The sequence below is a fragment of the Abramis brama genome (genome assembly GCF_963993115.1).
Source record: "Abramis brama genome assembly, chromosome: 1".
NCBI classification, from domain to species: domain Eukaryota; kingdom Metazoa; phylum Chordata; class Actinopteri; order Cypriniformes; family Leuciscidae; genus Abramis; species Abramis brama.
The window spans coordinates 2739464-2764634 of NC_139963.1; the positions used below are offsets into that span (position 1 = coordinate 2739464).

Sequence of the window (25171 nt, forward strand, 5' to 3'; positions counted from 1 at the left end):
CAAAAATTGTAAAAACTGAATCTCACCTAGTTATTATTTATAATTTAAAATTTTGACCAAACTACTGTGTTTCACATCCACCCATACCCATGAGTGCACTCTCAGTTTAATAGTCCAGACCTCCATTTACATGTTTTAGTAATTTCCAAAAACAAAACTACAATTCCCTGCTGCAGCAGATTACAACGTGATAGACAGCCCGTTAAATATGTAGTTCTTCTGGTTGGCAAACTAGGGTTGTGAGTAAGTAGGGTTTCAAAAAGAACTATAGTATAAAGTAACTTCCTAACAGACATGCTACTGCAAAAGCACAATACGTGTTGTATTAATTCAGCCCAAAAACATCGTCTTATGGTTATTATTATTAGCCAAAATTGCTTGTTTGGGAGATTCATACTAGTTGCTAAGGTAACCGTAATGGCGCAGGCGCGTAGCCTGACCACAGAAACGGAAGTAAAAAAAAAAAATAATGTGTTAGGCAAAGAAATATGAATAACTGATATCGCCAACAAATAATTTAAAAATATGTCATCACCTTTATTAAAATTTGTGTTTTCATGTTGAAATCCAGGCACTAGATGCTAGGGGCGTTTTCGCTGACATTTTGGAGAGGCAGGGTACACTCTGGACTGGTCGCCAGTCCATCACACAACCACTCACACTCCCATTCACACCTAGGGCAATTTTAGAGTCTCCAATGAACCTATTCTATTCGGTTTCTTTATGCTAAATATTTTTAACTTATGTTTTTATACAGAAAATAATGATAAAAATAACATTATTTACATTAGCACTTTTTTATTTTTTTATGTAGGCCTAAAGAACAAAGTGATATGTGATACAAAGACCACAAGGACATTCATACATAAATATATGTATGTATAAAATGGTAGACATGAATTAAAGAAAATAGCCTATAATTGTAAGTTGATATTTACAACACCAGTTGTCTAGTGTTAATTCTTGTATACAGAGCAAAGTTATTCAGCAGGATAATGAAAAACTTATCTTATTTATGGCTATAATTTAGTATTTACTAATTAATACAACACATAACTATATACCTACTTGACAATTAGCATGTGAAAATCTTATTTTGTGCGATATTACACACCCTGTGTAATTTATCCTGTGAACAACTGGCATACAATGTTAAGATGAAAATGAAAAATCAGTAATTTAACATCTTATTTTCAAGAAGACAAATCAAAACAACAGCTCAGCATGAACTAGTTTGCATGCATGTACAACATATGTTTATAGTTACCTCAATTAATGCCTTTTCTTGGCAAGATAACAGCAGCAATAACAACAGGAAATACTACACTTAAGACTCAACTATGGGTATTGATCAGTCATTTCTGGAAAGTATTTAATGTAGTGACATGTACAGTAAATGGTTCATTCCAAAAGTATCCACAATCACTGTGAATAAAACAATCAAACTATTACATTAATGTAAGTGTAACATTTTTGTACAGTAAAGGTCATTATGTTGACAAGATGAGATGGGCAAAGCTTGGGAAAGTCACAACTGCAAGAGGCTGTTGTCATTCGCAAACTCTAGCACCACACTTGACTGTAGAAATAGTCCATGAAACATCAGAGGTGAAACTTAAAAACCGACCTGCTGTTTGTGAACTGAGGTAACAATAGTCCAAAATAAAAGCACTGTATAAGACATCCATTACACTTCAAAACGTTTTTTTGTTTTCCTTGAAACACACCTGCAGTCCAGTCATAATTGACACGCACGCAGTCTAAATGCATCCGACCAGTTAAGCACTCATTTACACTGCCTCAAAATCACTGTCATCTGAACTCTCAAAATCAACTTCTTCATGGTCCTCTGGTATCTCCTCGGGCCCATCCTCCAGCAGAGAAGCAGCATTTGGTCCTAAAGCCAGGCTGTAACTTGAGCAAACGACTTGGAACTTCTCCTCTACATCTGCAAGCCTTTTCTGAAGAAGACACAGGAGCCCGTGATGACCCTCTTCACTTAAACTGCCTAGAAGGAAAAATTAAAAGCGAGGCATGACAATACTTCCATTGTTGTTGAGCTATTCATTAACTGACTTTACTAAAGAACTACAGACCATTTAGATCCAGCCACAAGGAATCCATAATGTAACACTTGAGGATCTCAAAATGAGTGGGGTTTTATAGGATGCCCAAAAGCATTACAGCAAGAATGTAATAAAAGTTAGCACCACTGTTTCTGCCAGAAGACATTTCTGATATCACTGTCCTAATGTTTCCAGACAGCTCTCTGAGATAGGTGCAGTGCTGTCTCATCTCCCTCATCACAATGATCTTTTCCTCTTGAAGCCGCACTTTTGACATGTACACATCAAAAATCTTCTTCTTGGTGAGGATGTTGCTGGATTCTGAAGTCACACAAATAACATCCCTTGGATTAAAATTTGACCTGTACAGTCTAAACAGCAGGCAAAACCCAAGTAGTGCATGAACATCCCATATACTGGTGCAGAGTGCAAAAATGTAATAGAAATTTAATCAGATAAAATGTGGCATATGTTTACAGTAGCATATACAACATATCATTAGTTTACACACACACACACACACACACACACCTTAGAGAGAAATTGCTACTTACCACTGCTGTGCACTTCCCACGGCCATATTAGACTGTCTTCCCCCACGGAGAAACCGCTCTCCACCTTCTCCTCAACGATGCGCTCCTCATCTGGCACCTGCTCATTGTAGAGCTTGATTGTTTGCAGGAGTTTTCTCTTCTCTTCCCACAATTTTCTTCGACGCAAGTGTCGAATTTTGTTGCCATCTATAAAATTTTAAAAACACAGAAAACATGATGCACAAGCATGTGTATACAGATATCAGAAAGTTATTAAAAGGCATTATAGGCCTAATATCTGTAAAATTAAAAGGAAGACATTTTAAAATTAAGGACCTAAAAACACTATAATACCAAAACAATCCACTGCAATTAGACATCTGCAAGTAATAAAAAAGACACAAATATTAGATGAGTTTTCAACATACCAGTGTGATTATAAAGGCTGGCTTTTTTTTGATGAACACCAAGAAACATTTGTTCAATTGATTTCTGAAGGTTATGTTGGTCATCACATCTGGTACCTACAGAATCTTAAAGCAACAACAATAATACAAGTAAATTATTATGATGTCTTGGAAGTTCAAGTTTATTTAGAGCCCCAAATCACTGTTAACAGTGTCAAAAGAGTTTTACAAGCCCACAAGTTTATATCAAACAAAAACAGGACAACGCCCCCTTACTTAATCCTTATGCATGGCAAAGATTCTCACTTATAAAATTGCAGTATTAGTAAACTACATGTTGTTGAAGAATGTCCATAAAATACTGTACCGTCAGTAGCCCATTGTCTGACATCATGTACCCACTGATGCACGATGTTCTCAGGACACCCCAGTTCACTGCTCAAATCCTCCAGTTTCTGAGACTCAGCCTCAGCCTTTTTCAAAGTCTGGTGTAAAAAAAAGAAAGATTTTTGACTTTGCAATCTTAAAAAGTGAGGAAAATTGAGAAAAGCTTTGTATACATAACTCAGACATAACATAATACCTTGATGTATCTGCTGGATAGTGCAAGATGAAGGCCTTCCCACTTCCGTCAGTTCCACCCAATAGCAGCATATCATTCCTGGCTTTAAACAACAAAATGATGTGATGGAGGAAAGTCCCATTAATGCGCATGGTATTGCAGTTCATTCACGCATTGACAATTGATTTTTAATTTAAGAGAGATGTAATGCAGTTTTATTAATGTAGCCTACTGTATATTCAGGGTATATACAGAAATTCTTAAGTTGAATTTAATACCTTTTAATACCTTTTTTAATACCTTCACAATATTTTTTAACACCAGCACGACTTCAAGATGCAACTTTAGCGGTGTAAAGTAATGAAATATCTTTCCAAAAATAACAAAACATTATTATTACATTATTATTACATGATATATATCACAATTTAATGAGGTGATTATAACTTAACTTCAACCCTGGACTCAAAAACCAACACAGAGACAGATAGAGATTGGTGGCCGATCCTTTCTTGCCCTCTTTTCTTTTTCTTTTTTTTTCTTTCTTTTTTTTTTAAAGCTGTGATTTTGCCACTTGATTTCATAGCTTTGTAAGATAAAATCCTTCTTTGCTAGACCTAATAATTATTTTGGTCTATTATCATATCAATATCAAAAAGTAGAATAAAAAAGTATAGCATTAAAAAGTTTATTTTAACTAATAGTCTAATTTTCTACTTTCTAAAATAGCTATTAGATAACTTGCTTTGCACTTTTTTTTTCTGATTTCACCTTTTTTTCTAAACTAAATAATTATTTTTTTTTTTTGGTAATGTTTCTACACATTATGATATAAATAACCTGAAAATACTACGTACATACATGAATACATGAATTGTTTGTTCATGTTACTTAACAGTGCATTAACTAATGTTAACAAATACAACTTTTGATTTCAATAATGTAGGCTACTAGTAAATGGTGAAATTAGCATTAAGAAAGATTAATTAATGCTGTAGAAGTGCAGTTTATTAATAGTTAATGTTAATTCATGTAGTTGACTAGAGTTTAATAAATGGAACCATATTGTAAAATGTTACCGATCTGTTACACACCGATTCAGAAGTCTCGTGAGTTCAGTGTCGGACAGATCAGTTTTAACCATTCATTAAAGTGAATCGGTTCAAATGAGTCATTAGTTCGCGAATTATGCTATGTGCCATTAGCGGACGTCTACGTGTGAGAGAGAGAGAGCAAGAGAGGAGAGAGTGCGCGCGCGCGATCGGGGCTCTCTCTCTGCTCGTTCTTTCAGTTTGTCATGCACACTGTCACGAGCGCAGGCAGTCATCTACATTAGGCTACTCACCGATCAAATAAGGCTTTGGCGGGACAAAAATGCGCTTTGGCGGCCGCCAAAAAAAATATCAATGCAGCAGAAACCCTTGATGTCTCTTAAATGACTGAAATAGAAGCGAACTCGCGAACAGGTTTGGCAGAAAGCCAGCCGCATGCCCAGTTTGTTTCAGCGCGCGCGCGAACAAAAACCACGTCACATGATATCGCTCAGGTCCTACTCGCAACATATAAATAAATCCACGCGAATTTTAGAAGAAAGGCCTGCACTTAACACAAATTTAAACTCATAGGCTTAGTTGGATGGGGGTTCGAAAATTTAATACCTCGACAGATGACGTTTATTACTTTTTAATACTTTTTAATGGCCTTAATTTTGGCTAATTTCATTTACTACCTTTTAATACTTTTTACAACCCCGCGGACACCCTGATATTAGAATATTTACAGCTGTATATTTGCTATATTATACAATATTTGTAATCTCAGTACAAAGTATTAGACAGTTAGAATAAAAATACATAAAAGACAGGTTTCCTAAAATAATATAAATGAGCAATAATTACCAGATTTTGTCATGTACTTAGTTGCGAGGGCACAACGAGACAAGTAGCTGTTTACCATTTCGACCTCCTCCCCTGCAGTTGTGCCAGCACCTTCCTGATTTTTGCCACTCTAGATTATCTTACAAATCAGCATGGCACTTAAATTATAGTCATATACAGTGTATTATATAAGTAATACAAAAAAAAAAATATTTTAAAATGGTATGATAAAGAATATGCAGTACCTCACACTTGGTTGAATGAGCCTTGGCATGCATGACAGAAAGGAATGGTCTCATCTGCAGTAAAGGTCTGAGTTCCAACATGGAGACTGACAACTTCTCGAGGTAAGGCCAATACTTGCAAGCAATATCTGTGCAATAGAACTGTCCGTTTGTGGCTGCTTGGAGCTCCTACTGCAGGTACAGCGGATAAGCAAATATTTCCCCCCTGTACATGTTAAGAGCCTTGAGTAGCACTCCATGTCTGCAAACAACCACCTCAAGGCCCTCTTCATCCAGTTTGCTTGCCCTTCTGGCCGTTACGCGTGCAGCAGACCACTGACTGGCTCCACAGATCCCTTTGCCGGCAGTCTGCATGACGCAATAATTCTGGTTTAAACTGAAAGTTGCTATTTTTTCTAACTAGTTACTTCATCCATCAGGATGAGTCAGGTTACATCACACCAACTGGCATCTTTGTAATGATCGGTGACAATAAAGGTTTACTTTCAAACTACTACTAAAGAGGAGCTTCAGAAAATGCATCTTCTACTTTCTCTACTCTAGCTACACAAACTAGTTGAAAGGCAGGGTGACAAACTGCATGCATAGTCACTATCTCTTGCAGAGATCTGCTATTACATAATGAATGACTAAACTAGCCACTTTGGATGCCACCACACTTACCATTATCTAATTTAAACCTCAACACAAGATTGTTTGTAAGAGTGCACCATGCTCAAAGTGCTAGTAACAAACTAAGTGTATTATATAAGCTTACACCAACTAGGGATAAATTATCTATTTAATAAAACAATCATACATTGCAAATTTTGGATATAAATCAAAGGTGCAAAAAAACAACTTATTTTACTAACACTTTTGATTTTACTTCTGATCTCATCGACAAAATGGTGTACATCAGTGTCCTTGGCAATGAAGGTGCCATCAAAATAGGGTTCCTCTGATCTTGATAGAATAAGAAAAAATATATGTTCAGTGTCAGACATTATATGTTCTGTTAATTTTACATTAAGTAAAACAACTACAAGTGTAAAACAACTAACCCTTTTGACTGCCGAAATCGGTACACTTTTCTGTTGCCATCTGCACAAAGAGCAAGCATGTTGGGTGTACATGCCGGGCAGGTGAAGTGCTCTACACTGGCCATTTTCTCACACTGGTACTGGCAGAATGTGTATTCCATGAAGCTTCTTTGGAATACGTCTCCATGTATTTTCCCAGCCTGTACATTCGATTAGTAAAGAGTAAAATGAAATAGCTACACTAATATTCTCTCATCTCTACTTGATGCAACTTTGATCTACACTGATCTCACCCTTCCAAAGAGACAGGTCCTCCTCTCCAACATCCGCAAAAAAACTTGTCTCGATAAACCTGGTGCAACAGTTTCATTTCTTCAAATGAGCTGAAGACATCTATGGAAAACAGCGTGTCAGCATTCACAGATGCTGGCCAATACCCACTGCTGATTAGGTCGCTCATGTATCTGCACAGCAAGTTTGGCAAGTGCAAATCATACCGACCTAAAATCAAAAAATAGAACATTGTAACACACAAAGGGACAAGAATAAATACAAATATAAACCATAATTCATACCATTTATGCAAACCAAAATGATTGCTCTGCCAGCGGATTCTGTGACGTTTGAAGGGTCGCAAGTACATAACTGGACAGGTCTCACTGTAGGCAATAAACATACTGAAAAGAGAAGTTAAATAATTAGTGAGAAAGCATACAAAATATGTCCAATTAAGATAATACAACTTTAATCACTTTGCCAAAAAGGTTCAGAACACTACCTTGATTGACCAGTGAATATTTGCCATCTTTTTGTACACAGCACACTGTTGGCTCAATGGGCTTGTAAATTCCCAAAATGCAGGACTCCCTGTTATGGAGGGTGAGTTTTTTGTGTATGTGTACGTCACAATCCATACACAGCCACTCTTGGGGCATGCAGTCTCTGCAACGAATGACGGCAGGAGATGTGCAGTGGCTGCAGTTATTTTCTGGAGCCACATTGCAGGACAGCAAGCAGTTGATGTGATAGGTCCTTGCTTTCCGCCACTCATCTTCGGCTACAGATTGGCGCAAGCACCATGATGTGGATGTAGAAGGATACTTGCTGGTGCCTTGAACATCTGCTGAGGTCAGAATGTCCTGCAGTTTCTGCATCTCACTGTCTTAAAGACAGAAATAAGAAAATAATCATTCCTTTCACGCTTATAGCTAACTTGCTTAATTACAGTAAGGTCAGGTGTCATCTTACCAAATGAGTGTTGAGAACAGTTTGATTGGGTAACTGTGGGAACCTCAGCAACGGAACTGCCAACAACGGAAACAAATGAAAATATAGATAGAAAGGAACGAGATAACAATTTTCATGTCTCACAAGCATATAATACAGTGTTCATTAGTGACTTATGGCTATAATAGGCTAATTGACATGTCTGACAATTCCATTAATCTCTAAAAGTTTTTTTCCTCATTATCTGGACATAATCTTGAACTGTAAGCAGCATGAACCTGACATCGATTGCTTCACTTCCACTTCCACTAATTTATTTGGAATTGCTTAGCATTACAGTGACGTCAATAACATAGGTAACACATCAACCACCATGTTGTGTTTCTGATGGTACAGTTTAACATACAGTATTCAAAGGAAAATTATTAAAAACCAGAAACAGAAATCCTTTTAAGTTTTACCATGGAAAAAAATAAAGGATAAAGCTATGCACTGGAAGCCCCACAGTTTGGTGGTCTATGTTTCAAAAGTGACACAAAACCAGTAGTATTAACATATACCATGTGTCACTTTTGGGTTGATTTATGACCCCTTTGATTGATTTATCAAATCAATTTGATAGTGATTGACAGGGAATCCATGTGTAAGTCTCTGACTTACAGTGCCAAGCTGGCTGAGATTTGCGTCCTGATTGACATGTGAATACTTGCACCTCACCATATGCCAATGAAGTTTTTATGATATGGTCCTCTCTGGTCTGCCTTTTCACACCTACGTCACTACCTACAGACTTTATCAAAGAATTTGCGGACTTTCTATCAGAATTAATATTGACTGCAGATAAAGTACTAATTGTTGGTGATTTTAATATACAAATCGATAATGAAAAAGATGCATTGGGATTGGCATTTAAAGACATTGTAAATTCAATTGGAGTTAGACAACACGTGTCAGGACCTACTCATCGTCGTAATCATACTCTAGATCTAATATTATCCCACGGAATAGATGTTGATGCTGTTGAAATTCTGCAGCAGAGCGATGACATCTCAGATCATTATCTAGTCTCGTGTAATTTGCATTTAGCCAAGGCTGCAAAGACAACTCCGTGTTTCAAATATGTGAGACCTATCACTTCTGCCACTAAAGATTGCTTTATTAATAATCTTCCTGATCAGTTTCATCATCTCAGCATCCCAGATAGCTTAGAAGAACTAGATATTACAACAGAAACGTTTAACTCTCTCTTTTCCAGCACTTTAGACACAGTTGCTCCGGTGCGCTTAAAGAAGAAGCAAGAAAATAATCCAACGCCGTGGTACAACGAGCACACTCAGGCCCTTAAGAGAGCAGCCAGAAAAATGGAGCGCAACTGGAAGAAAACAAAGCTAGAGGTATTTCACATTTCATGGAAGGAGAGCTCAATTGCTTACAGAGAGGCTTTAAAAGCTGCTAGATCTGCTTATTTTTCAAACCTATTAGAAGAAAATAAACATAATCCTAGGTATTTATTTGAAACAGTGGCTAAACTAACGAAAAAGAAAGCTTCAAGCCCAGAAGTTTCCAAGCAACACAGCAGTAATGACTTTATGAACTTCTTCACTTACAAGATTGATAATATCAGGGACAAAATTATAACTATGCAACCGTCTACTACAGTATCGCATCAGGCAGTGCATTGTAGTCTCCCGGAGGAAAAATTTGATTCATTCGTTGCTATAGGAGAGGAAGAATTTACTAAACTCATTAAATCATCTAAATCGACAACATGTATGTTAGACCCTATACCAACTAAGCTACTGAAAGAGATGCTTCCAGAGGTCATAGATCCTCTACTTAATATCATTAATTCATCTTTGTCTCTAGGATACGTACCAAAAAACTTTAAGCTGGCTATGATTAAACCGCTTGTTAAAAAACCGCAACTTGATCCTACAGAATTAGTCAATTACAGGCCGATCTCGAATCTACCTTTTCTGTCAAAGATACTAGAAAAGGCGGTATCCTCACAACTATGTTCCTTTCTTGAGAGAAATGATATCTGCGAGGATTTCCAGTCCGGATTTAGACCGTACCATAGTACCGAGACAGCTCTCGTTAGAGTCACAAATGATTTGCTCTTATCATCCGATCGTGGTTGTATCTCTCTATTAGTGTTACTCGATCTTAGTGCTGCATTTGACACCATTGACCACAACATTCTTTTAAATAAACTCGAACATTATGTTGGCATTACGGGAAATGCACTAGCATGGTTTAAATCATACTTATCTGACCGTCATCAGTTTGTAACAGTAAATGATGAGATGTCTCATCGATCACAAGTTCAGTATGGCGTACCACAAGGCTCAGTACTAGGACCGCTGCTATTCACTCTGTACATGCTACCATTAGGAGATATCATTAGGAAACATGGAATTAGCTTTCACTGTTATGCTGACGATACTCAGCTCTATATTTCTTCAAAACCTAACGAAACTTATCAATTCACAAAATTAACGGAATGCATAGCGGATATAAAAAATTGGATGACTCGTAATTTCCTACTTCTAAATTCTGAAAAAACAGAGTTTCTAATTATTGGACAAAAAACTTCCTCACGTAATAACCTAGAATACTGTCTAACACTCGATGGCTGCTCTGTTAAGTCTTCGTCGTCGGTTAGGAACCTGGGTGTGCTCTTTGATACCAATCTTTCATTTGAAAGTCACGTGTCTAGTATCTGTAAAAACGCATTTTTCCATCTTAAAAATATATCTAAATTACGTCATATGCTCTCATTGACAAATGCGGAACAATTAGTTCATGCGTTCATGACCTCAAGGCTAGATTATTGTAATGCTCTACTGGGTGGTTGCCCTGCACGCTTAATAAACAAACTACAGCTAGTTCAAAACGCAGCAGCTCGAGTTCTTACCAGAACCAGGAAGTATGACCATATTAGCCCAGTTCTGTCAAAACTGCATTGGCTCCCTATTAAACATCGCATAAATTTTAAAATATTGCTGATTACTTACAAAGCACTAAATGGTTTAGCTCCGCAGTACTTGAGCGAGCTCTTAACGCATTATAGTCCGTCACGTCTATTGCGATCTCAAAATTCCGGCCAGTTGATAATACCTAGAATATCAAAATCGACTGCTGGCGGTAGATCCTTTTCCTATTTAGCACCAAAACTCTGGAACAGTCTTCCTACCATTGTCCGGGAAGCAGACACACTCTGTCAGTTCAAAGCCAGATTAAAGACACATCTCTTTGACCTAGCATTTACATAATACATTATAGACTTCTATAATTTAATGTTAGGCTGCATAGATTAGGTCAGCCGGAACCGGGAACACTTCCCATAAATCCTGATGTACTCGTTACATCATAAGAAGAATGGCATCTACGCTAATTTTAGTGTGTGTTTATCCCGAGGTTTTCCTGCAGCCTGCCGGATCCAGGCCGTATCCAGATCTGACGAAGGACCTTCGCCTGGACCGATGACAACGCAGTGCTGAAGTGCCAACTAGTCTCTCCCTATGGAGGATCCCTCTACCACTCTACAGATAAGGCGTTGTCGGGAAAATTAGTTTCGTGTTCCTACCCCAAAGCAACAAAATAAAATAAAATTCTTTATCAAAATTTATAAGGAAAGACAAGTACTTTGTTTAGGCTTGGCTTGTAGGGAATTCCAAACCTGCGTATTTTCAAACGCACATAACTATAGAACCCATTCTAAATGCGCATGTGAACGCCATCAGCGTTTCTCACAGGTTCGCGTTTAAAGTCTGTGTAGAGAGAATGGTGTCGTCTTAGCGGCCCCTAATTTAATAACAAATTATCGTTGCGACGGAAGCAAATCAATCAAAACTAACTTTAGATGGAAAATAACTTAACTCTGCTATAAAGCCAAAACAATATCTGCTACCTTAAATTATCTGCTTATCTCTGTAAAGCTGCTTTGAAACAATCTACGTTGTTAAAAGCGCTATATAAATGAAGATGACTTGACTTGACTTGACTTGACTTGACTACCTACACCATGGATTAAATAAGGTTAGGGGTTGCCGTGTTAGACACAGAAGACTTTCTGCATCTTTTCCTGTACAATGGCTGCTCCGGGAACTCCTAAAACCCCTAGAAAGGTCGTGTATTTCACCAACAAGAGGACCTGTTGAAATGAGAGAGGAACTAAATTTTGCACCTAGGAAAAAGCATAATGTTATCTTGACAAAGTTTCTTCATGAAGACATAGCTAATGTGAAATGTGATTACCCAATGTCTGGTAAACGCGTGCTGAGATATGCATTTGACAAGGTGCTGCGTATTGTGAAACTCTACACTGCAGATGTTGGAGACGAATTTACATGGCATACTCCATGTCTGATTTTTCAAGACAAAGACTGGTTTCTGTTTTTCAACTACGTTTGGAGAGATTTGAACGACTGTGGTGATGATCCGTTATACATTGCCGAGTGGGATGACTTAACTCCTAAAACAAGATTTCGTGTGGTTGGGGACCACAGTAAAAAGCTACCAGACAACTGTGTTTATATTTTTTGCTGCAACGACAAGACAAAGCTCAACGTACATGCGTGGCCTATTCGAGAATCTGAGCATCACACGTGCTACGACATGAAATTTCTGTTTCAGTGGCGAGATGTTCGTATGCTTGACAATATATTTACAAGCATAGACAAGATGTTTAGATGGTGTGACATGTATGATCGTTACAGTTCTGTAAAGATGCAATTGTTTCACCCTGAGAAGGGCGTTACCAACCCCGAAGACCGCCTCTTAAGCCCACCCACATATTACAGTCATTAAAAACGCGTACGGATCGGTACAATCGCAACATTCATTCACCATGTCTCAAGGATCTACACCTGTCTACTGCTACAGCAACACCCCAGAGACTATCCCGGCAATGCCTGATGACAATGCCACACCGCTGGAACCCCACCCCAAAACATGTGACAACAGTTGGTTGGATAAATTTTGTATGGATCTAGGATATCACAACCTGACCTTCCTTACAACTCCATACGGCAACACCGGTGCAATAGCTGGAGCTGCGGCCTTAGCAGGAATTGACGACACAGACAGTTGTATCCGTTCTGATGGGTTCAAAATCATAAAAGCAACTGTTGTGGTCCTTCTGGAACACGTCATCAACAAAAAGCTGAAAGAAATCTGTTTGGGTTGTGAAGTGGATCACCCCAGTCAGATTAGACATTCCTGTTTGTTTGAACCGGACCCCTATTTCTTTGACGCCTACTTTGAGGAACTGACACGTAATCTGGTGAGACCAGATCTTAAGCACATCGTTGCTTAAGCATTGAGCCGTTGTGGTTTAAGGGTTCACCCCCAGAGGATTCAGGGGTCAGTGGATGCTATTTTACACGAACTGCGTGACAATGTTTTCATTGTGGAGAAGCTTCGTGAAGTCAGAGAGAAAGTTGTGGACGGCAGCAGTGAACAAATTGTCTATGATGCTGTGGACAGCTGGAAAGGTATTGTCCAAGTTGACTGTTTGTGACAACAGCATGGGGAACACTTGTTTTGCATCTGGACTGGCTAAGTGTCTACTTAGACAACGAATTAGATGTGAGATGACCACCTTGTTGTATAACAACATTAATGAATGTGCCAATGTATCGGTTACTGTAAACAGATGTGGTGTTGATGCCAAACGTTTTACAAACTTTAAGAAACAAATGTCTGTTGTAAGAAATGTGTCAAATGAATGGTCAGATATGATGCGATTATGCGTTAATGCTGGTGATCCAGTTTGTGTAACCATCAGAAAAGTTTTAGACCTAATGACCGAATGTGGTAGCTTTATTAGAATAGCTGATATATTGTGCTTGTGTACATATGTATCTGATCTATGTGTGGACATGTTGACAAGAAACAATCAGACTGATGTATGTGAAATTGTTGAAACACTGGTTGATTACATTATTGAGAAAAACATTGTGATGTGTATAAAATTTCTACACTACATTGATGCTGTATGATACCTTTTGTATCCTTTTAATGTTTAAGAAATAAAACCATGAACCACTTAACCATCTGTGTTATTCTTTTGTGGAGCGTGAAGTGTCAATATGTCAGAAGAAATGAAAAAGATTTATTACACACCTTCTAACCCTGGTTCTTTAGGGGGTAAAAAACGTTTAAAAGAAACTGTTTTAAAAGAGACGGGTGTTCGTTTAACCGATAAAGAAGTTTCAGACTGGGTCGCTGGCGAGGATGCATATACACTACACAGAAGTGCCCCACTAAAATATAAAAGGAATCGGGTTTTTGTCTATGGTGTTGATATGCAGTTCCAAGCCGATCTAGTAGATATGTCTGCATATGCCAAGGTAAATGACAACAACCACTTTCTGTTGACATGCATCGATTTGTTTAGTAAGTACGCATGGACACGTGCATTAAAAAACAAGAGTGGTATAGAGGTCTCTAAAGCTTTTGAATCCATACTGAAAGAGGGACGCGTACCACAGAAATTACAGACAGATAAAGGAAAGGAGTTTTTTAACAAACACTTTCAAAACGTGACAAAAAAGTACAATATTAACCATTTTGCAACAGACACAGAATTAAAGGCTTGTGTTATCGAGCGGTTTAATAGGACCTTAAAAGGAAGAATGTGGAGATATTTAACAGCTATAAACTCCAAACGTTACGTCGACATACTTCAAGACATTACACAAGGATACAATGTGAGCTATCACAGAAGCATCAAGATGATACCGATTGATGTGGGAAAAGAAAACGAATCTGTGGTGCTACATAACCTATATGGAGATACCAAACCTCGCAATGTTAACCCCATGTTTAAATACAAGATTGGTGACGTGGTTCGAATTTCTAAAATCAGAGGCCCGTTTGCAAAAGGGTATGAGGAAATGGATCGATCAGAAAGAATTAGTCGACGTACAGGTACCACACACTACCATGCGATGCTTCACTGTCTGTATACCCTGATAATACAATCTCTAATTATAGAACAAGGCTGGCTACCCCTATAAATATAAAAGGAGAATGGGAGGTGGGCCTTGTTCAAATTGAATATACTAGAAGTTGGTACACCTTTAACACCAAAGATGCCATTTTTGAGATAAACATCGAACCCACCACTGTCGACGACGGAAAAAACACTAACAGCATACGCCGTGATGTAGATGTTAAGAAGACTGACTTATCGAGACTACGTATACCGATAAAAACAGGTTATTACGACAAGGTCCCATCCCTAGTTAGTGTGATAAATGATTTACTAGCCCCTCATGGGTCATTCGGTTACGATGTTGTAAAAAACAAAGCATTTCTGAAAGCAAAACCTAACATTTCAATAACCTTCCATGGAAAACTAGCCATTATTTTAGGGTTTAAACCAGGCGTCCAGGCTTTAAACCAGGCTTTTTAGAGATCAATGGTTTTGATCACGATAACAAACGAACTACAGAACAAGTTTTGCAACAATGAATACAACACATGCTGTTGCAATTATGAAGTAAAATGTAATGAACAAGAGTTTTCATCTCAACTAGGGCTGGGTGATATGGACCAAAAGTCATATCCCGATATATTTAGGCTGAATTTCGATATACGACATATATATCCCAATATTTTTTATTTTTCGTGTTTTATTTTTTTCAAAATTTGTTAACACACACACAAGTACTGTCCCCCTTAACATAAATTGTAAGAATATGACTAATAGTAAAGACTAGTACTAATAAATAAACATTAGGCCTATGCTAAAGGTATTAAATAGCAGTCCCAAACTAGTTTTTGTTAATAAAATGTTGGTATGAGCCACCACAGTCATTTAAAAATATAAAAAATAACACAAAGAAAAATAGTGGCATTTTGGGGTTAATATGGAAACGACAGTTACCATGGTGAATACACAATACTAACAAGAACTGTTAATGAAACATGGAAACTGCTCCTGGTGAATAGAATGAAAATCATACGTGCATTACTTTTATTTCGTGTAATTTACAACGTAACGGCGTTGCATACTCGTAGTTTCTTTTGCACTTTATATACAGTGAGGCGATACACAGCGCGCGCCGCCGCATTTGCGCGTGCAATTGAGTGTGCGCTACGACTACAATATAACGGCTGACAGGACAAGAAAGTCCGTTTTTCTGAGGTGAAAGACTTTATTTCATGTTATAACATAACATGCTCTAAACACGCACGCAAAGTGGAAAAGGAGGGGCGGGGGCGCGGGGAGCAGTGTAGAGAGCTCCGGGTCAGCTTGCTTGGAGTAAGAATCACAGCGCAAATTTGAACTATATCGATATATGCGATATGGTCTAATTCCATATCGCATTTAAAAAAAAAAAAAAAAAAAAAAAAAAAATATATATATATATATATATATATATATATATATATATATATATATATATATATATTTTTTTTTTTTTTTTTTTTTTTTTTTTTTTAAATGCGATATGGAATTAGACCATATCGCATATATCGATATAGTTCAAATATATATACAGTGAGGAAAATAAGTATTTGAACACCCTGCTATTTTGCAAGTTCTCCCACTTAGAAATCATGGAGGGGTCTGAAATTGTCATCGTAGGTGCATGTCCACTGTGAGAGACATAATCTAAAAAAAAAATCCAGAAATCACAATGTATGATTTTTTAACTATTTATTTGTATGATACAGCTGCAAATAAGTATTTGAACACCTGAGAAAATCAATGTTAATATTTGGTACAGTAGCCTTTGTTTGCAGTTACAGAGGTCAAACGTTTCCTGTAGTTTTTCACCAGGTTTGCACACACTGCAGGAGGGATTTTGGCCCACTCCTCCACACAGATCTTCTCTAGATCAGTCAGGTTTCTGGGCTGTCGCTGAGAAACACGGAGTTTGAGCTCCCTCCAAAGATTCTCTATTGGGTTTAGGTCTGGAGACTGGCTAGGCCACGCCAGAACCTTGATATGCTTCTTACAGAGCCACTCCTTGGTTATCCTGGCTGTGTGCTTCGGGTCATTGTCATGTTGGAAGACCCAGCCTCGACCCATCTTCAATGCTCTAACTGAGGGAAGGAGGTTGTTCCCCAAAATCTCACAATACATGGCCCCGGTCATCCTCTCCTTAATACAGTGCAGTCGCCCTGTCCCATGTGCAGAAAAACACCCCCAAAGCATGATGCTACCACCCCCATGCTTCACAGTAGGGATGGTGTTCTTGGGATGGTACTCATCATTCTTCTTCCTCCAAACACGTTTAGTGGAATTATGACCAAAAAGTTCTATTTTGGTCTCATCTGACCACATGACTTTCTCCCATGACTCCTCTGGATCATCCAAATGGTCATTGGCAAACTTAAGACGGGCCTTGACATGTGCTGGTTTAAGCAGGGGAACCTTCCGTGCCATGCATGATTTCAAACCATGATGTCTTAGTGTATTACCAACAGTAACCTTGGAAACGGTGGTCCCAGCTCTTTTCAGGTCATTGACCAGCTCCTCCCGTGTAGTTCTGGGCTGATTTCTCACCTTTCTTAGGATCATTGAGACCCCACGAGGTGAGACCTTGCATGGAGCCCCAGTCCGAGGGAGATTGACAGTCATGTTTAGCTTCTTCCATTTTCTAATGATTGCTCCAGCAGTGGACCTTTTTTCACCAAGCTGCTTGGCAATTTCCCCGTAGCCCTTTCCAGTCTTGTGGAGGTGTACAATTTTGTCTCTAGTGTCTTTGGACAGCTCTTTGGTCTTGGCCATGTTAGTAGTTGGATTCTTACTGATTGTATGGGGTGGACAGGTGTCTTTATGCAGCTAACGACCTCAAACAGGTGCATCTAATTTAGGATAATAAATGGAGTGGAGGTGGACATTTTAAAGGCAGACTAACAGGTCTTTGAGGGTCAGAATTCTAGCTGATAGACAGGTGTTCAAATACTTATTTGCAGCTGTATCATACAAATAAATAGTTAAAAAATCATATATTGTGATTTCTGGATTTTTTTTTTTTAGATTATGTCTCTCACAGTGGACATGCACCGACGATGAGAATTTCAGACCCCTCCATGATTTCCAAGTGGGAGAACTTGCAAAATAGCAGGGTGTTCAAATACTTATTTTCCTCACTGTATATAAAATACTAAAGAAAAACATACTAAGTGACGATGTTAGTAAAACGTTATCACAATCTTTTAATAACAATCACGATACTCAAGATGGATCCGGGTTAATGGTGATGGCACGCAAAAGTGTACCTAGGCCGCCGGGAGTGCGGAGGAGTGGCCAGAAGCAGAAGAAAACAAAACAGCCCCCAAGAAAAAATCAGTTGTAAAACGCAAGCGCAAGGAGACAGCCAAGCGTACTGCTTCAAAAAGATCAAGGAGTTCTGTTAAAACAATATTTTAGATCATGGCGTTACTACACAACATGTCAGAAGAGTGTTTAAAAACCAAACTGGATCTGTTTACTGTACCACTGACTCAAACTGCTATTGAAAAAAACACTTATATAGAAATACCACCATTATCAGCGATATCTGACACATCCCCTCTGGAATTTTTTATTGCGGGGAATGGGGAGGATTACTTGGATCTAAACAACACATTGTTGTTTATGCGTCTCAAAATCACTTACGCAGATGGAACGGAAATTAGAGATGGAGATCCCGTAGGGCTTGTTAACTACCCAAGAGCAACTATTTTTTCACAAGTGGACGTATCGCTTGGAAATCGTCTCATTTCACAGAGTTCTAGCACATATCCATACCGCTGTATGATAGAGTGTCTTACTAATTATGGTAAAGACACCCTTGAAACACTCTTCTCAGCGGGGCTCTTTTACAAAGACAAGGCTTTTACTCAATGGATTGGACCTTAAAATTAGAATGACGAGAGGTAAAGACGAGTTCTGTCTGATGAGGAGCAATGACATAGCCTACAAACTGAACATCCAGACAGCATTGCTATTTGTGAAAAAAGTGACAGTGTCACCAGCTGTGAGACTGGGTCATGCGCAAGCCCTACTCTCAACCACTGCCAAGAACCCCATCGACAGGGTGTGTTTGAAAAACTTCTCAATACCAGCCGGATCGCGGGTCTGTAATCAAGAAAACTTATTCTTAGGGCCTTTACCAAAATCTCTGGTTCTAGCGATGGTTGATGATGTATTTGTTGGGGCATATAATAAAAACCCTTTTGCATTTAAAAACTACGATTTAGAATTTTTAGCCATTTATCTGGATGGTCAACAGTACCCCTCGAAGCCTCTGCAGCCTGAAGGCAAGGCAAGGCAAGGCAAGTTTATTTATATAGCACATTTCATACACAGTGGCAATTCAAAGTGCTTTACATAGAAGAAATTAAAATAATAATTAAAACAGTTTAGAAAAATAAAAAATAAAATACAGTACAGTACAAACAGTCGGACGAACATTGGCACAGTGCTCATTCATTAAATGCATAGTTAAACAGATGTGTTTTGAGTCTGGATTTGAATGTGACTACTGTAGGAGCACGTCTGATCTCCTCTGGAAGCTGGTTCCAGCTGCGGCTGGCATAATAGCTAAAAGCGGACTCGCCATGCTTAGAGTGAACCCTTGGTATTTCTAGCTGATATGATCCTAATGATCTACGTGATCTGTTGGGTTTATATTCAGTGAGCATATCTGCAATGTATTGAGGTCCTAGGCCATTAAATGATTTATATACCAGTAATAATACTTTAAAATCAATCCTAAATTTAACTGGGAGCCAGTGTAAAGACCTGAGGACTGGTGTGATATGTTAATATTTTCTGGTTCTGCTCAGAATCCTGGCGGCAGCGTTCTGTATGAGCTGCAACTGTCTTATGTTTTTTTTTTGGGAAGGCCAGTGAGGAGTCCATTACAATAATCCACCCTGCTGGTGATGAAAGCATGAACAAGTTTCTCTAAGTCTTGTCTGTAAACAAAGCATCTAATTCTTGCAATATTTTTTAGATGATAGTATGCTGATTTAGTTATTGCTTTGACATGACTACTGAAACTAAGGTCTGACTCTAGTGTCACACCAAGATTCCTGACTTGATGTTTAGTTGTTTGACCCCTAGAGTGAAGGTATGCGTTCACCTTGAGAACTTCATCTTTGTTTCCAAATGCAATGACTTCAGTTTTGTCTTTGTTTAACCCCCTGAGGTCGACGGTATCGCCGGCGATACCAGCTCGCTTTTTTTTTATCAGTGTAAAAGAAACTCATGAATACTCTGTTGACTTTGATTTTCCATAGGAGTTCCATACATCAATCGATTCTGTTAAATGTGTATTATTTTTGTGTATACTCACAATAAAAACATAGTGTTGTGCTTTTCGACAAATAAAGAAAAATAAACACGAAGCGAGTTCTGCCTTCTCTCTGTCCGTGTAGTCCATTCTGAAACGCGTCCGAAAATGAACCATAACTCAGTGAATACTTCTCACACATACACGTGATATATGTCTTTATGAAGCTTGAAATCTCTTCTTTTAAATGAAGTAATTTATATAAAAAACAAATATTCTCATCTTGTGAAATCTGTATTAAAAGAGAGCGATTCCAGTCGACCTAATTAGAGCTAATTCAAATGTAATGTGACTCCGCCCACGGAGAGCGCACGCTATTCAAACGCAAATGGCTGAGGCAATCCTATGAACGCCCCCGTATCAGCTCGAGAAAACCAAAACACAAGTTTATTCAGAACATTACTTGCTTACACCGTCTCGCAGCGCTGTGAGGAATAATGAGGAATACAAGGAATACGAGCTGAGGAATACTAGTAAGTTTTTCCTTCTCGGGTTTCTGTTTATGAATGAATGAACGGCATAGATGCGCGCTGTTTACCACAGCTGGCAAAAACGAGCTCTAAAAAAAAAAACACTAAAAGACTTTCAAACTTTCACAGAGACCTCAAAACAGAAAGTACAAATCCTTTCTTTAAAACGAATTTCGTTTTGTATCAATTGTATCTTAATTTTAATAATATTTTCATTAACAAATTTCCTGGATTTAAAGTAAATAAGCCTATCGTCAACGAATGATGATGTTTTAGCAAACTGTATTGCTATACTGAGATGAGTAAAAATCGACTGAAATATGCAAATTAACATTTATATGCCCTAATATTTCATGAAAACAACTTTACAGTCAGGCGAAATATGAAAGACAACATTTTGTTTAGTAGATTTGGGTACAGTTTTTACTGTAGAATATACTGCCTCGTCAAATAAGCTTTTGTTTAGCAATTTCTATATATAAAATAGCCTAATATTTTTGTCAAAAATAAAGTCATCAACTAAGATGTTAGCTGTTCCAATGTTGGCTATATTCAAAGTAATGAATACATAGATAAAATGTAGGCCTATAATCTTTCTTTTTTTTTTTTTATAAAGAAAGAGTACACTTGAAATATTGTTGAAATTGTAATTATTGTTGTAATTGTAACCTTTTTAATAAAATAGCACAACATATGTACAAGATAGATGTAAGCAAAATCTTAAATGGTCAATATAAGTCTTCTAAATATCTTTTGTCCTTTGTGGCTCAGCCAGTTTCACACCTGTGTGAATGGCTCATCATTATGCAGAGTGGGTGGTAATTCAGGTGAAAACCACTCCTCGTTCACGCCCCCTCGCATATTGGCTTTCCAAGCAAAACCTGTTTTACATCAATTTAAATCAATGTATGATTTTATTTGAACGATAAAGCAAGACTATTTTCACATAATTTTGAAGAAAAAACTATAGGCGACGACATCCATTGGTCAAAAGTCTTATTGACACATATTTACTATGTGTTTTGTGGCCTTATTTCAGAATTTTTAGTTTTTAGTTTTTTCAATATCCACGCATAAACATTATTCTCTCAAAAATTAAAACATGTACATACACGTGGCTCACATATTATGGTAGCCCTGTTTGTGCTTTATAGAGTGAATTTACACCTTTGCCATTAATATGTTTATAAGCAACTGAAAAAAGCACAAATGTCAGGGCATGTCAGAACATCTCAAGGGCCCAGAAAACCGCTCAGACTCCAGAGGGTTAACTGAAGAAAGTTTTGACACATCCAACTGTTGACTTCATCGATGCATTGGCACAGGGAGTCAATGGGGCTGTAATCGTTAGGCGATAGGGCTAAGTAGATCTGTGTGTCGTCTGCATAGCTGTGGTAAGCAATTTGGTTCTTTCTCATTATTTGGCTCATTGGGAGCATATACAGGTTGAACAGGAGTGGCGCAAGAATTGAGCCTTGAGGGACTCCGCATGTCATGGATGTCCACTCAGACTTATGATCTCCTATACTAACATAATAACCTCTCCCATCTAAGTATGACCTGAACCATTTTAGGACTATCCCAGAAAGCCCCACCCAGTTTTCCAGCCTGTCAAGAAGTATGTTATGATCGACAGTGTCAAATGCAGCACTGAGGTCGAGTAGTACCAGCACTGATAATTTGCCTGAATCAGTATTTAAGCGAATATCGTTTATTATCTTTATGAGCGCTGTCTCTGTGCTGTGGTGCGGTCGGAAACCAGATTGAAAATTGTCAAAGTATCCATTCGAGCATAAGAATTTGTTCAGCTGATTGAAGACAACTTTTTCAATGATCTTGCCTATGAAAGGAAGATTTGAGATCGGCCTATAGTTGCTTAATATGGTCTTATCCAGATTGTTCTTTTTCAGGAGGGGCCTGACAACTGCAGTTTTCAGGGAGTTTGGAAAACTCCCAGAGAGAAGTGAGGCATTTACCACTTCTAGAAGATCTGCTTCTAAACTGTTTAACACACTTTTGAAAAATGATGTGGGAAGTGTGTCAAGAGCGCAGGTTGATGTTTTAAGGTGCTGTACGGTTTCTTACAAAATTTTGCCATCAATTTCTTTGAAGTCAGACATAGTAACTACTTTCTCAGGTGGTTTGATGGTCTGTCTAACCCCAGGGCAACTCAAGGATGTGCTGATCACCTTTCTGATATTTTTGATTTTCTCAGAGAAGAAAGAGGCAAACTCACTGCACTTGTTGTCTGAGAGCATTTCACTGGGAATCTGGCTTGGGGGGTTTGTCAGTCTCTCTACAGTAGCAAAAAGAGTGCGTGTGTTGTTTAAATGACTGTTTATAATATTTGAGAAGAAAGTCTGTCTAGCTTTGCCTAGTTCCATATTAAAAGCATGGATGCAGTCTTTGAAGATGTTATAATGGACTACAAGTTTTGTCTTCCGCCACATGCGCTCTACTTTTCTGCATTGTCTTTTCATATTTTGCACTGCTGTTGAGTTTCTCCAAGGTGCTTTTTGTCTGCCACTCTTCTTCCTGACTTTAACAGGAGCAATATCATCAATTACAGTTTTAACTTTTGAGTTAAAGGAATCAAGGAGAAAATCAACAGTCTGCAGATATGCTTGGTGTTAAGGATATAGCCTTCATAAATAGTACACTAGTGTTCTCATTTAAGCATCTCTTCTTGACAGACACAGATCTAGCTTCAGTGGCAGGAGAGATCAATATATCAAAGAAAATACAGAAATGATCAGACAGTGCTACATCCTTAATAACAATCGATGAAATGTTTAGACCCTTACTGATGAGTAAATCTAGAGTGTGTCCACGATTGTGTGTGGGTCCATGTACATGCTGTGTCAGATCAAAAGTTTTTAAAACAGTATTGATTTCTTTTGCCATATTGGTTTCTGCATTATCTATGTGGATGTTTAAATCTCCAGCAATGGCAAAACAGTCAAACTCTGAGGTAATTGTTGATAACAGTTCTGTAAAGTCCTCAACAAAGGCTGGAGAGTATTTTGGAGGCCTGTAAATAATGATAAGTAAAATGCGTGGAGCACCTTTTAACACAATACCCAGATATTCAAAAGACAAGTAATTCCCAAATGATATTTGCTTACATTGATAGATATCTTTAAAAAGAGCAGCTAGACCCCCACCTCTCTTAACAGCTCTGCAGACACTCATAAAAGTAAAGTTAGGAGGGGCTACTTCATTGAGGATTGTTGCACTGCAGCTGTCTTCTAGCCAGGTTTCATTCAGAAGCATAAAATCCAGATTGTTTGTGGTTATTAAGTCGTTGACTAGAAGTGATTTATTTTTAAGTGAGCGGATGTTAAAGAGTGCTAACTTAACAGACTTACTTTTCCCCACAGCAATATTAGTTTGACGTGTAAGAGGCACCAGATTAGTTAGGTTTGCTGTACGGCTATTGAAGGCCTTAGACTTTCTATCTTGTAATAGAACAGCAATAGAGGAAGATACAGGCACACTGGGTTCCTGTTTGTTCTGTAAACATTTGAGAAAGTTACTGTTATCAAAACGGGGACCCGACACATATCACTGAGAGCTGGTATCAGTTGTTTTTGGTTCACCTCGAGCTGATGGAGGAGGGTGTGGGCCCTGGCATTGTGGCAGAGGCCGAAGAGCTCTCACAGGAGGAGGGGGAGGGCGAGCTGGGCCCGCAGGCTTGGGTGGTAATGGTGCCTGTCTTTTTTTGGTTGGTATCTGGGGGCTCGCAGCAAAAGAGTGGGATAGTCTGGTTCCAGCATGCACTAGTTCTTCCATTTTCTGTGAGAAGCACAGAAGTGGTGATGCTGATGCTGGGGAGAGGGAGAAAGTGTCTGGTGAAAGGGCCTGTTGGTCTGGTGTTATCGGAGGCTGTGATATGCTGTCCTGGCTTCCCTGGCTGTTTTCCAGGAAGTCGTCCTTGGGTGCTGAATCTTCAAGCAGTTCTGATATGTCTGTCTGTGGTGAGCTCTGTTGGCAGAGCTCAGCTGATATTGTGTCCGTGAGCAGAGGTTGTTGTGGCGGAGTGGTGTTATCATGTCCATTTTGCTGCTGAAGTGAAGTCCCGTCGTCATTCATACTGTGTCCAGATGTGTGTGTGCCGTTCAGATTGAGTGGATTGGCACACACTGCAGAAGGATGATTGAGGGAGAAGTAGATATTGTCCTTTAACACTCTTGAACCAAGTTTGTTTGGGTGATGGCCATCCCGATGAAAAAGTTGTCTCTGACTCCAGAAAAGATTGAAATTGTCAATGAAGTTTACTCCTTTTATATTGCAGGTTTTTTGCACCCACGTATTAAGCCCAAGCAACCGTGAAAACCTGTTTGTTCCTCTTGCTGGGAGTGGTCCACTGATGAATGTTTGAACTTTCAGTCTTTTAAGTGTTTCAAAAAGTTCATTGAAATCCTTCTTAAGGAGTTCTGACTGCTCTTTATGAATAT

General features: G+C 38.4%; 3 protein-coding genes across 4 annotated transcripts in view; 1 reads left to right on the forward strand and 2 right to left on the reverse strand.

Moving 5' to 3' along the window:
• LOC311090940 (uncharacterized protein) overlaps positions 1-25171 on the reverse strand; it is an 846260-nt gene that overhangs the window by 88125 nt on the left and 732964 nt on the right. The gene's annotated exons all lie outside the window — the stretch shown is intronic.
• LOC311091333 (uncharacterized protein) overlaps positions 1-25171 on the forward strand; it is a 140790-nt gene that overhangs the window by 19889 nt on the left and 95730 nt on the right. The gene's annotated exons all lie outside the window — the stretch shown is intronic.
• LOC311091382 (uncharacterized protein) lies at positions 210-3614 on the reverse strand. Its single transcript, XM_084127327.1, has 6 exons — positions 3590-3614; positions 3374-3491; positions 3028-3132; positions 2621-2806; positions 2211-2387; positions 210-2008 (listed from the first exon to the last, which is right to left on the reverse strand). Exons 3-6 carry the CDS (start codon positions 3074-3076, stop codon positions 1791-1793), a joined length of 630 nt encoding a protein of 209 aa, XP_083983453.1. The 5' UTR covers positions 3077-3132; positions 3374-3491; positions 3590-3614; the 3' UTR covers positions 210-1790.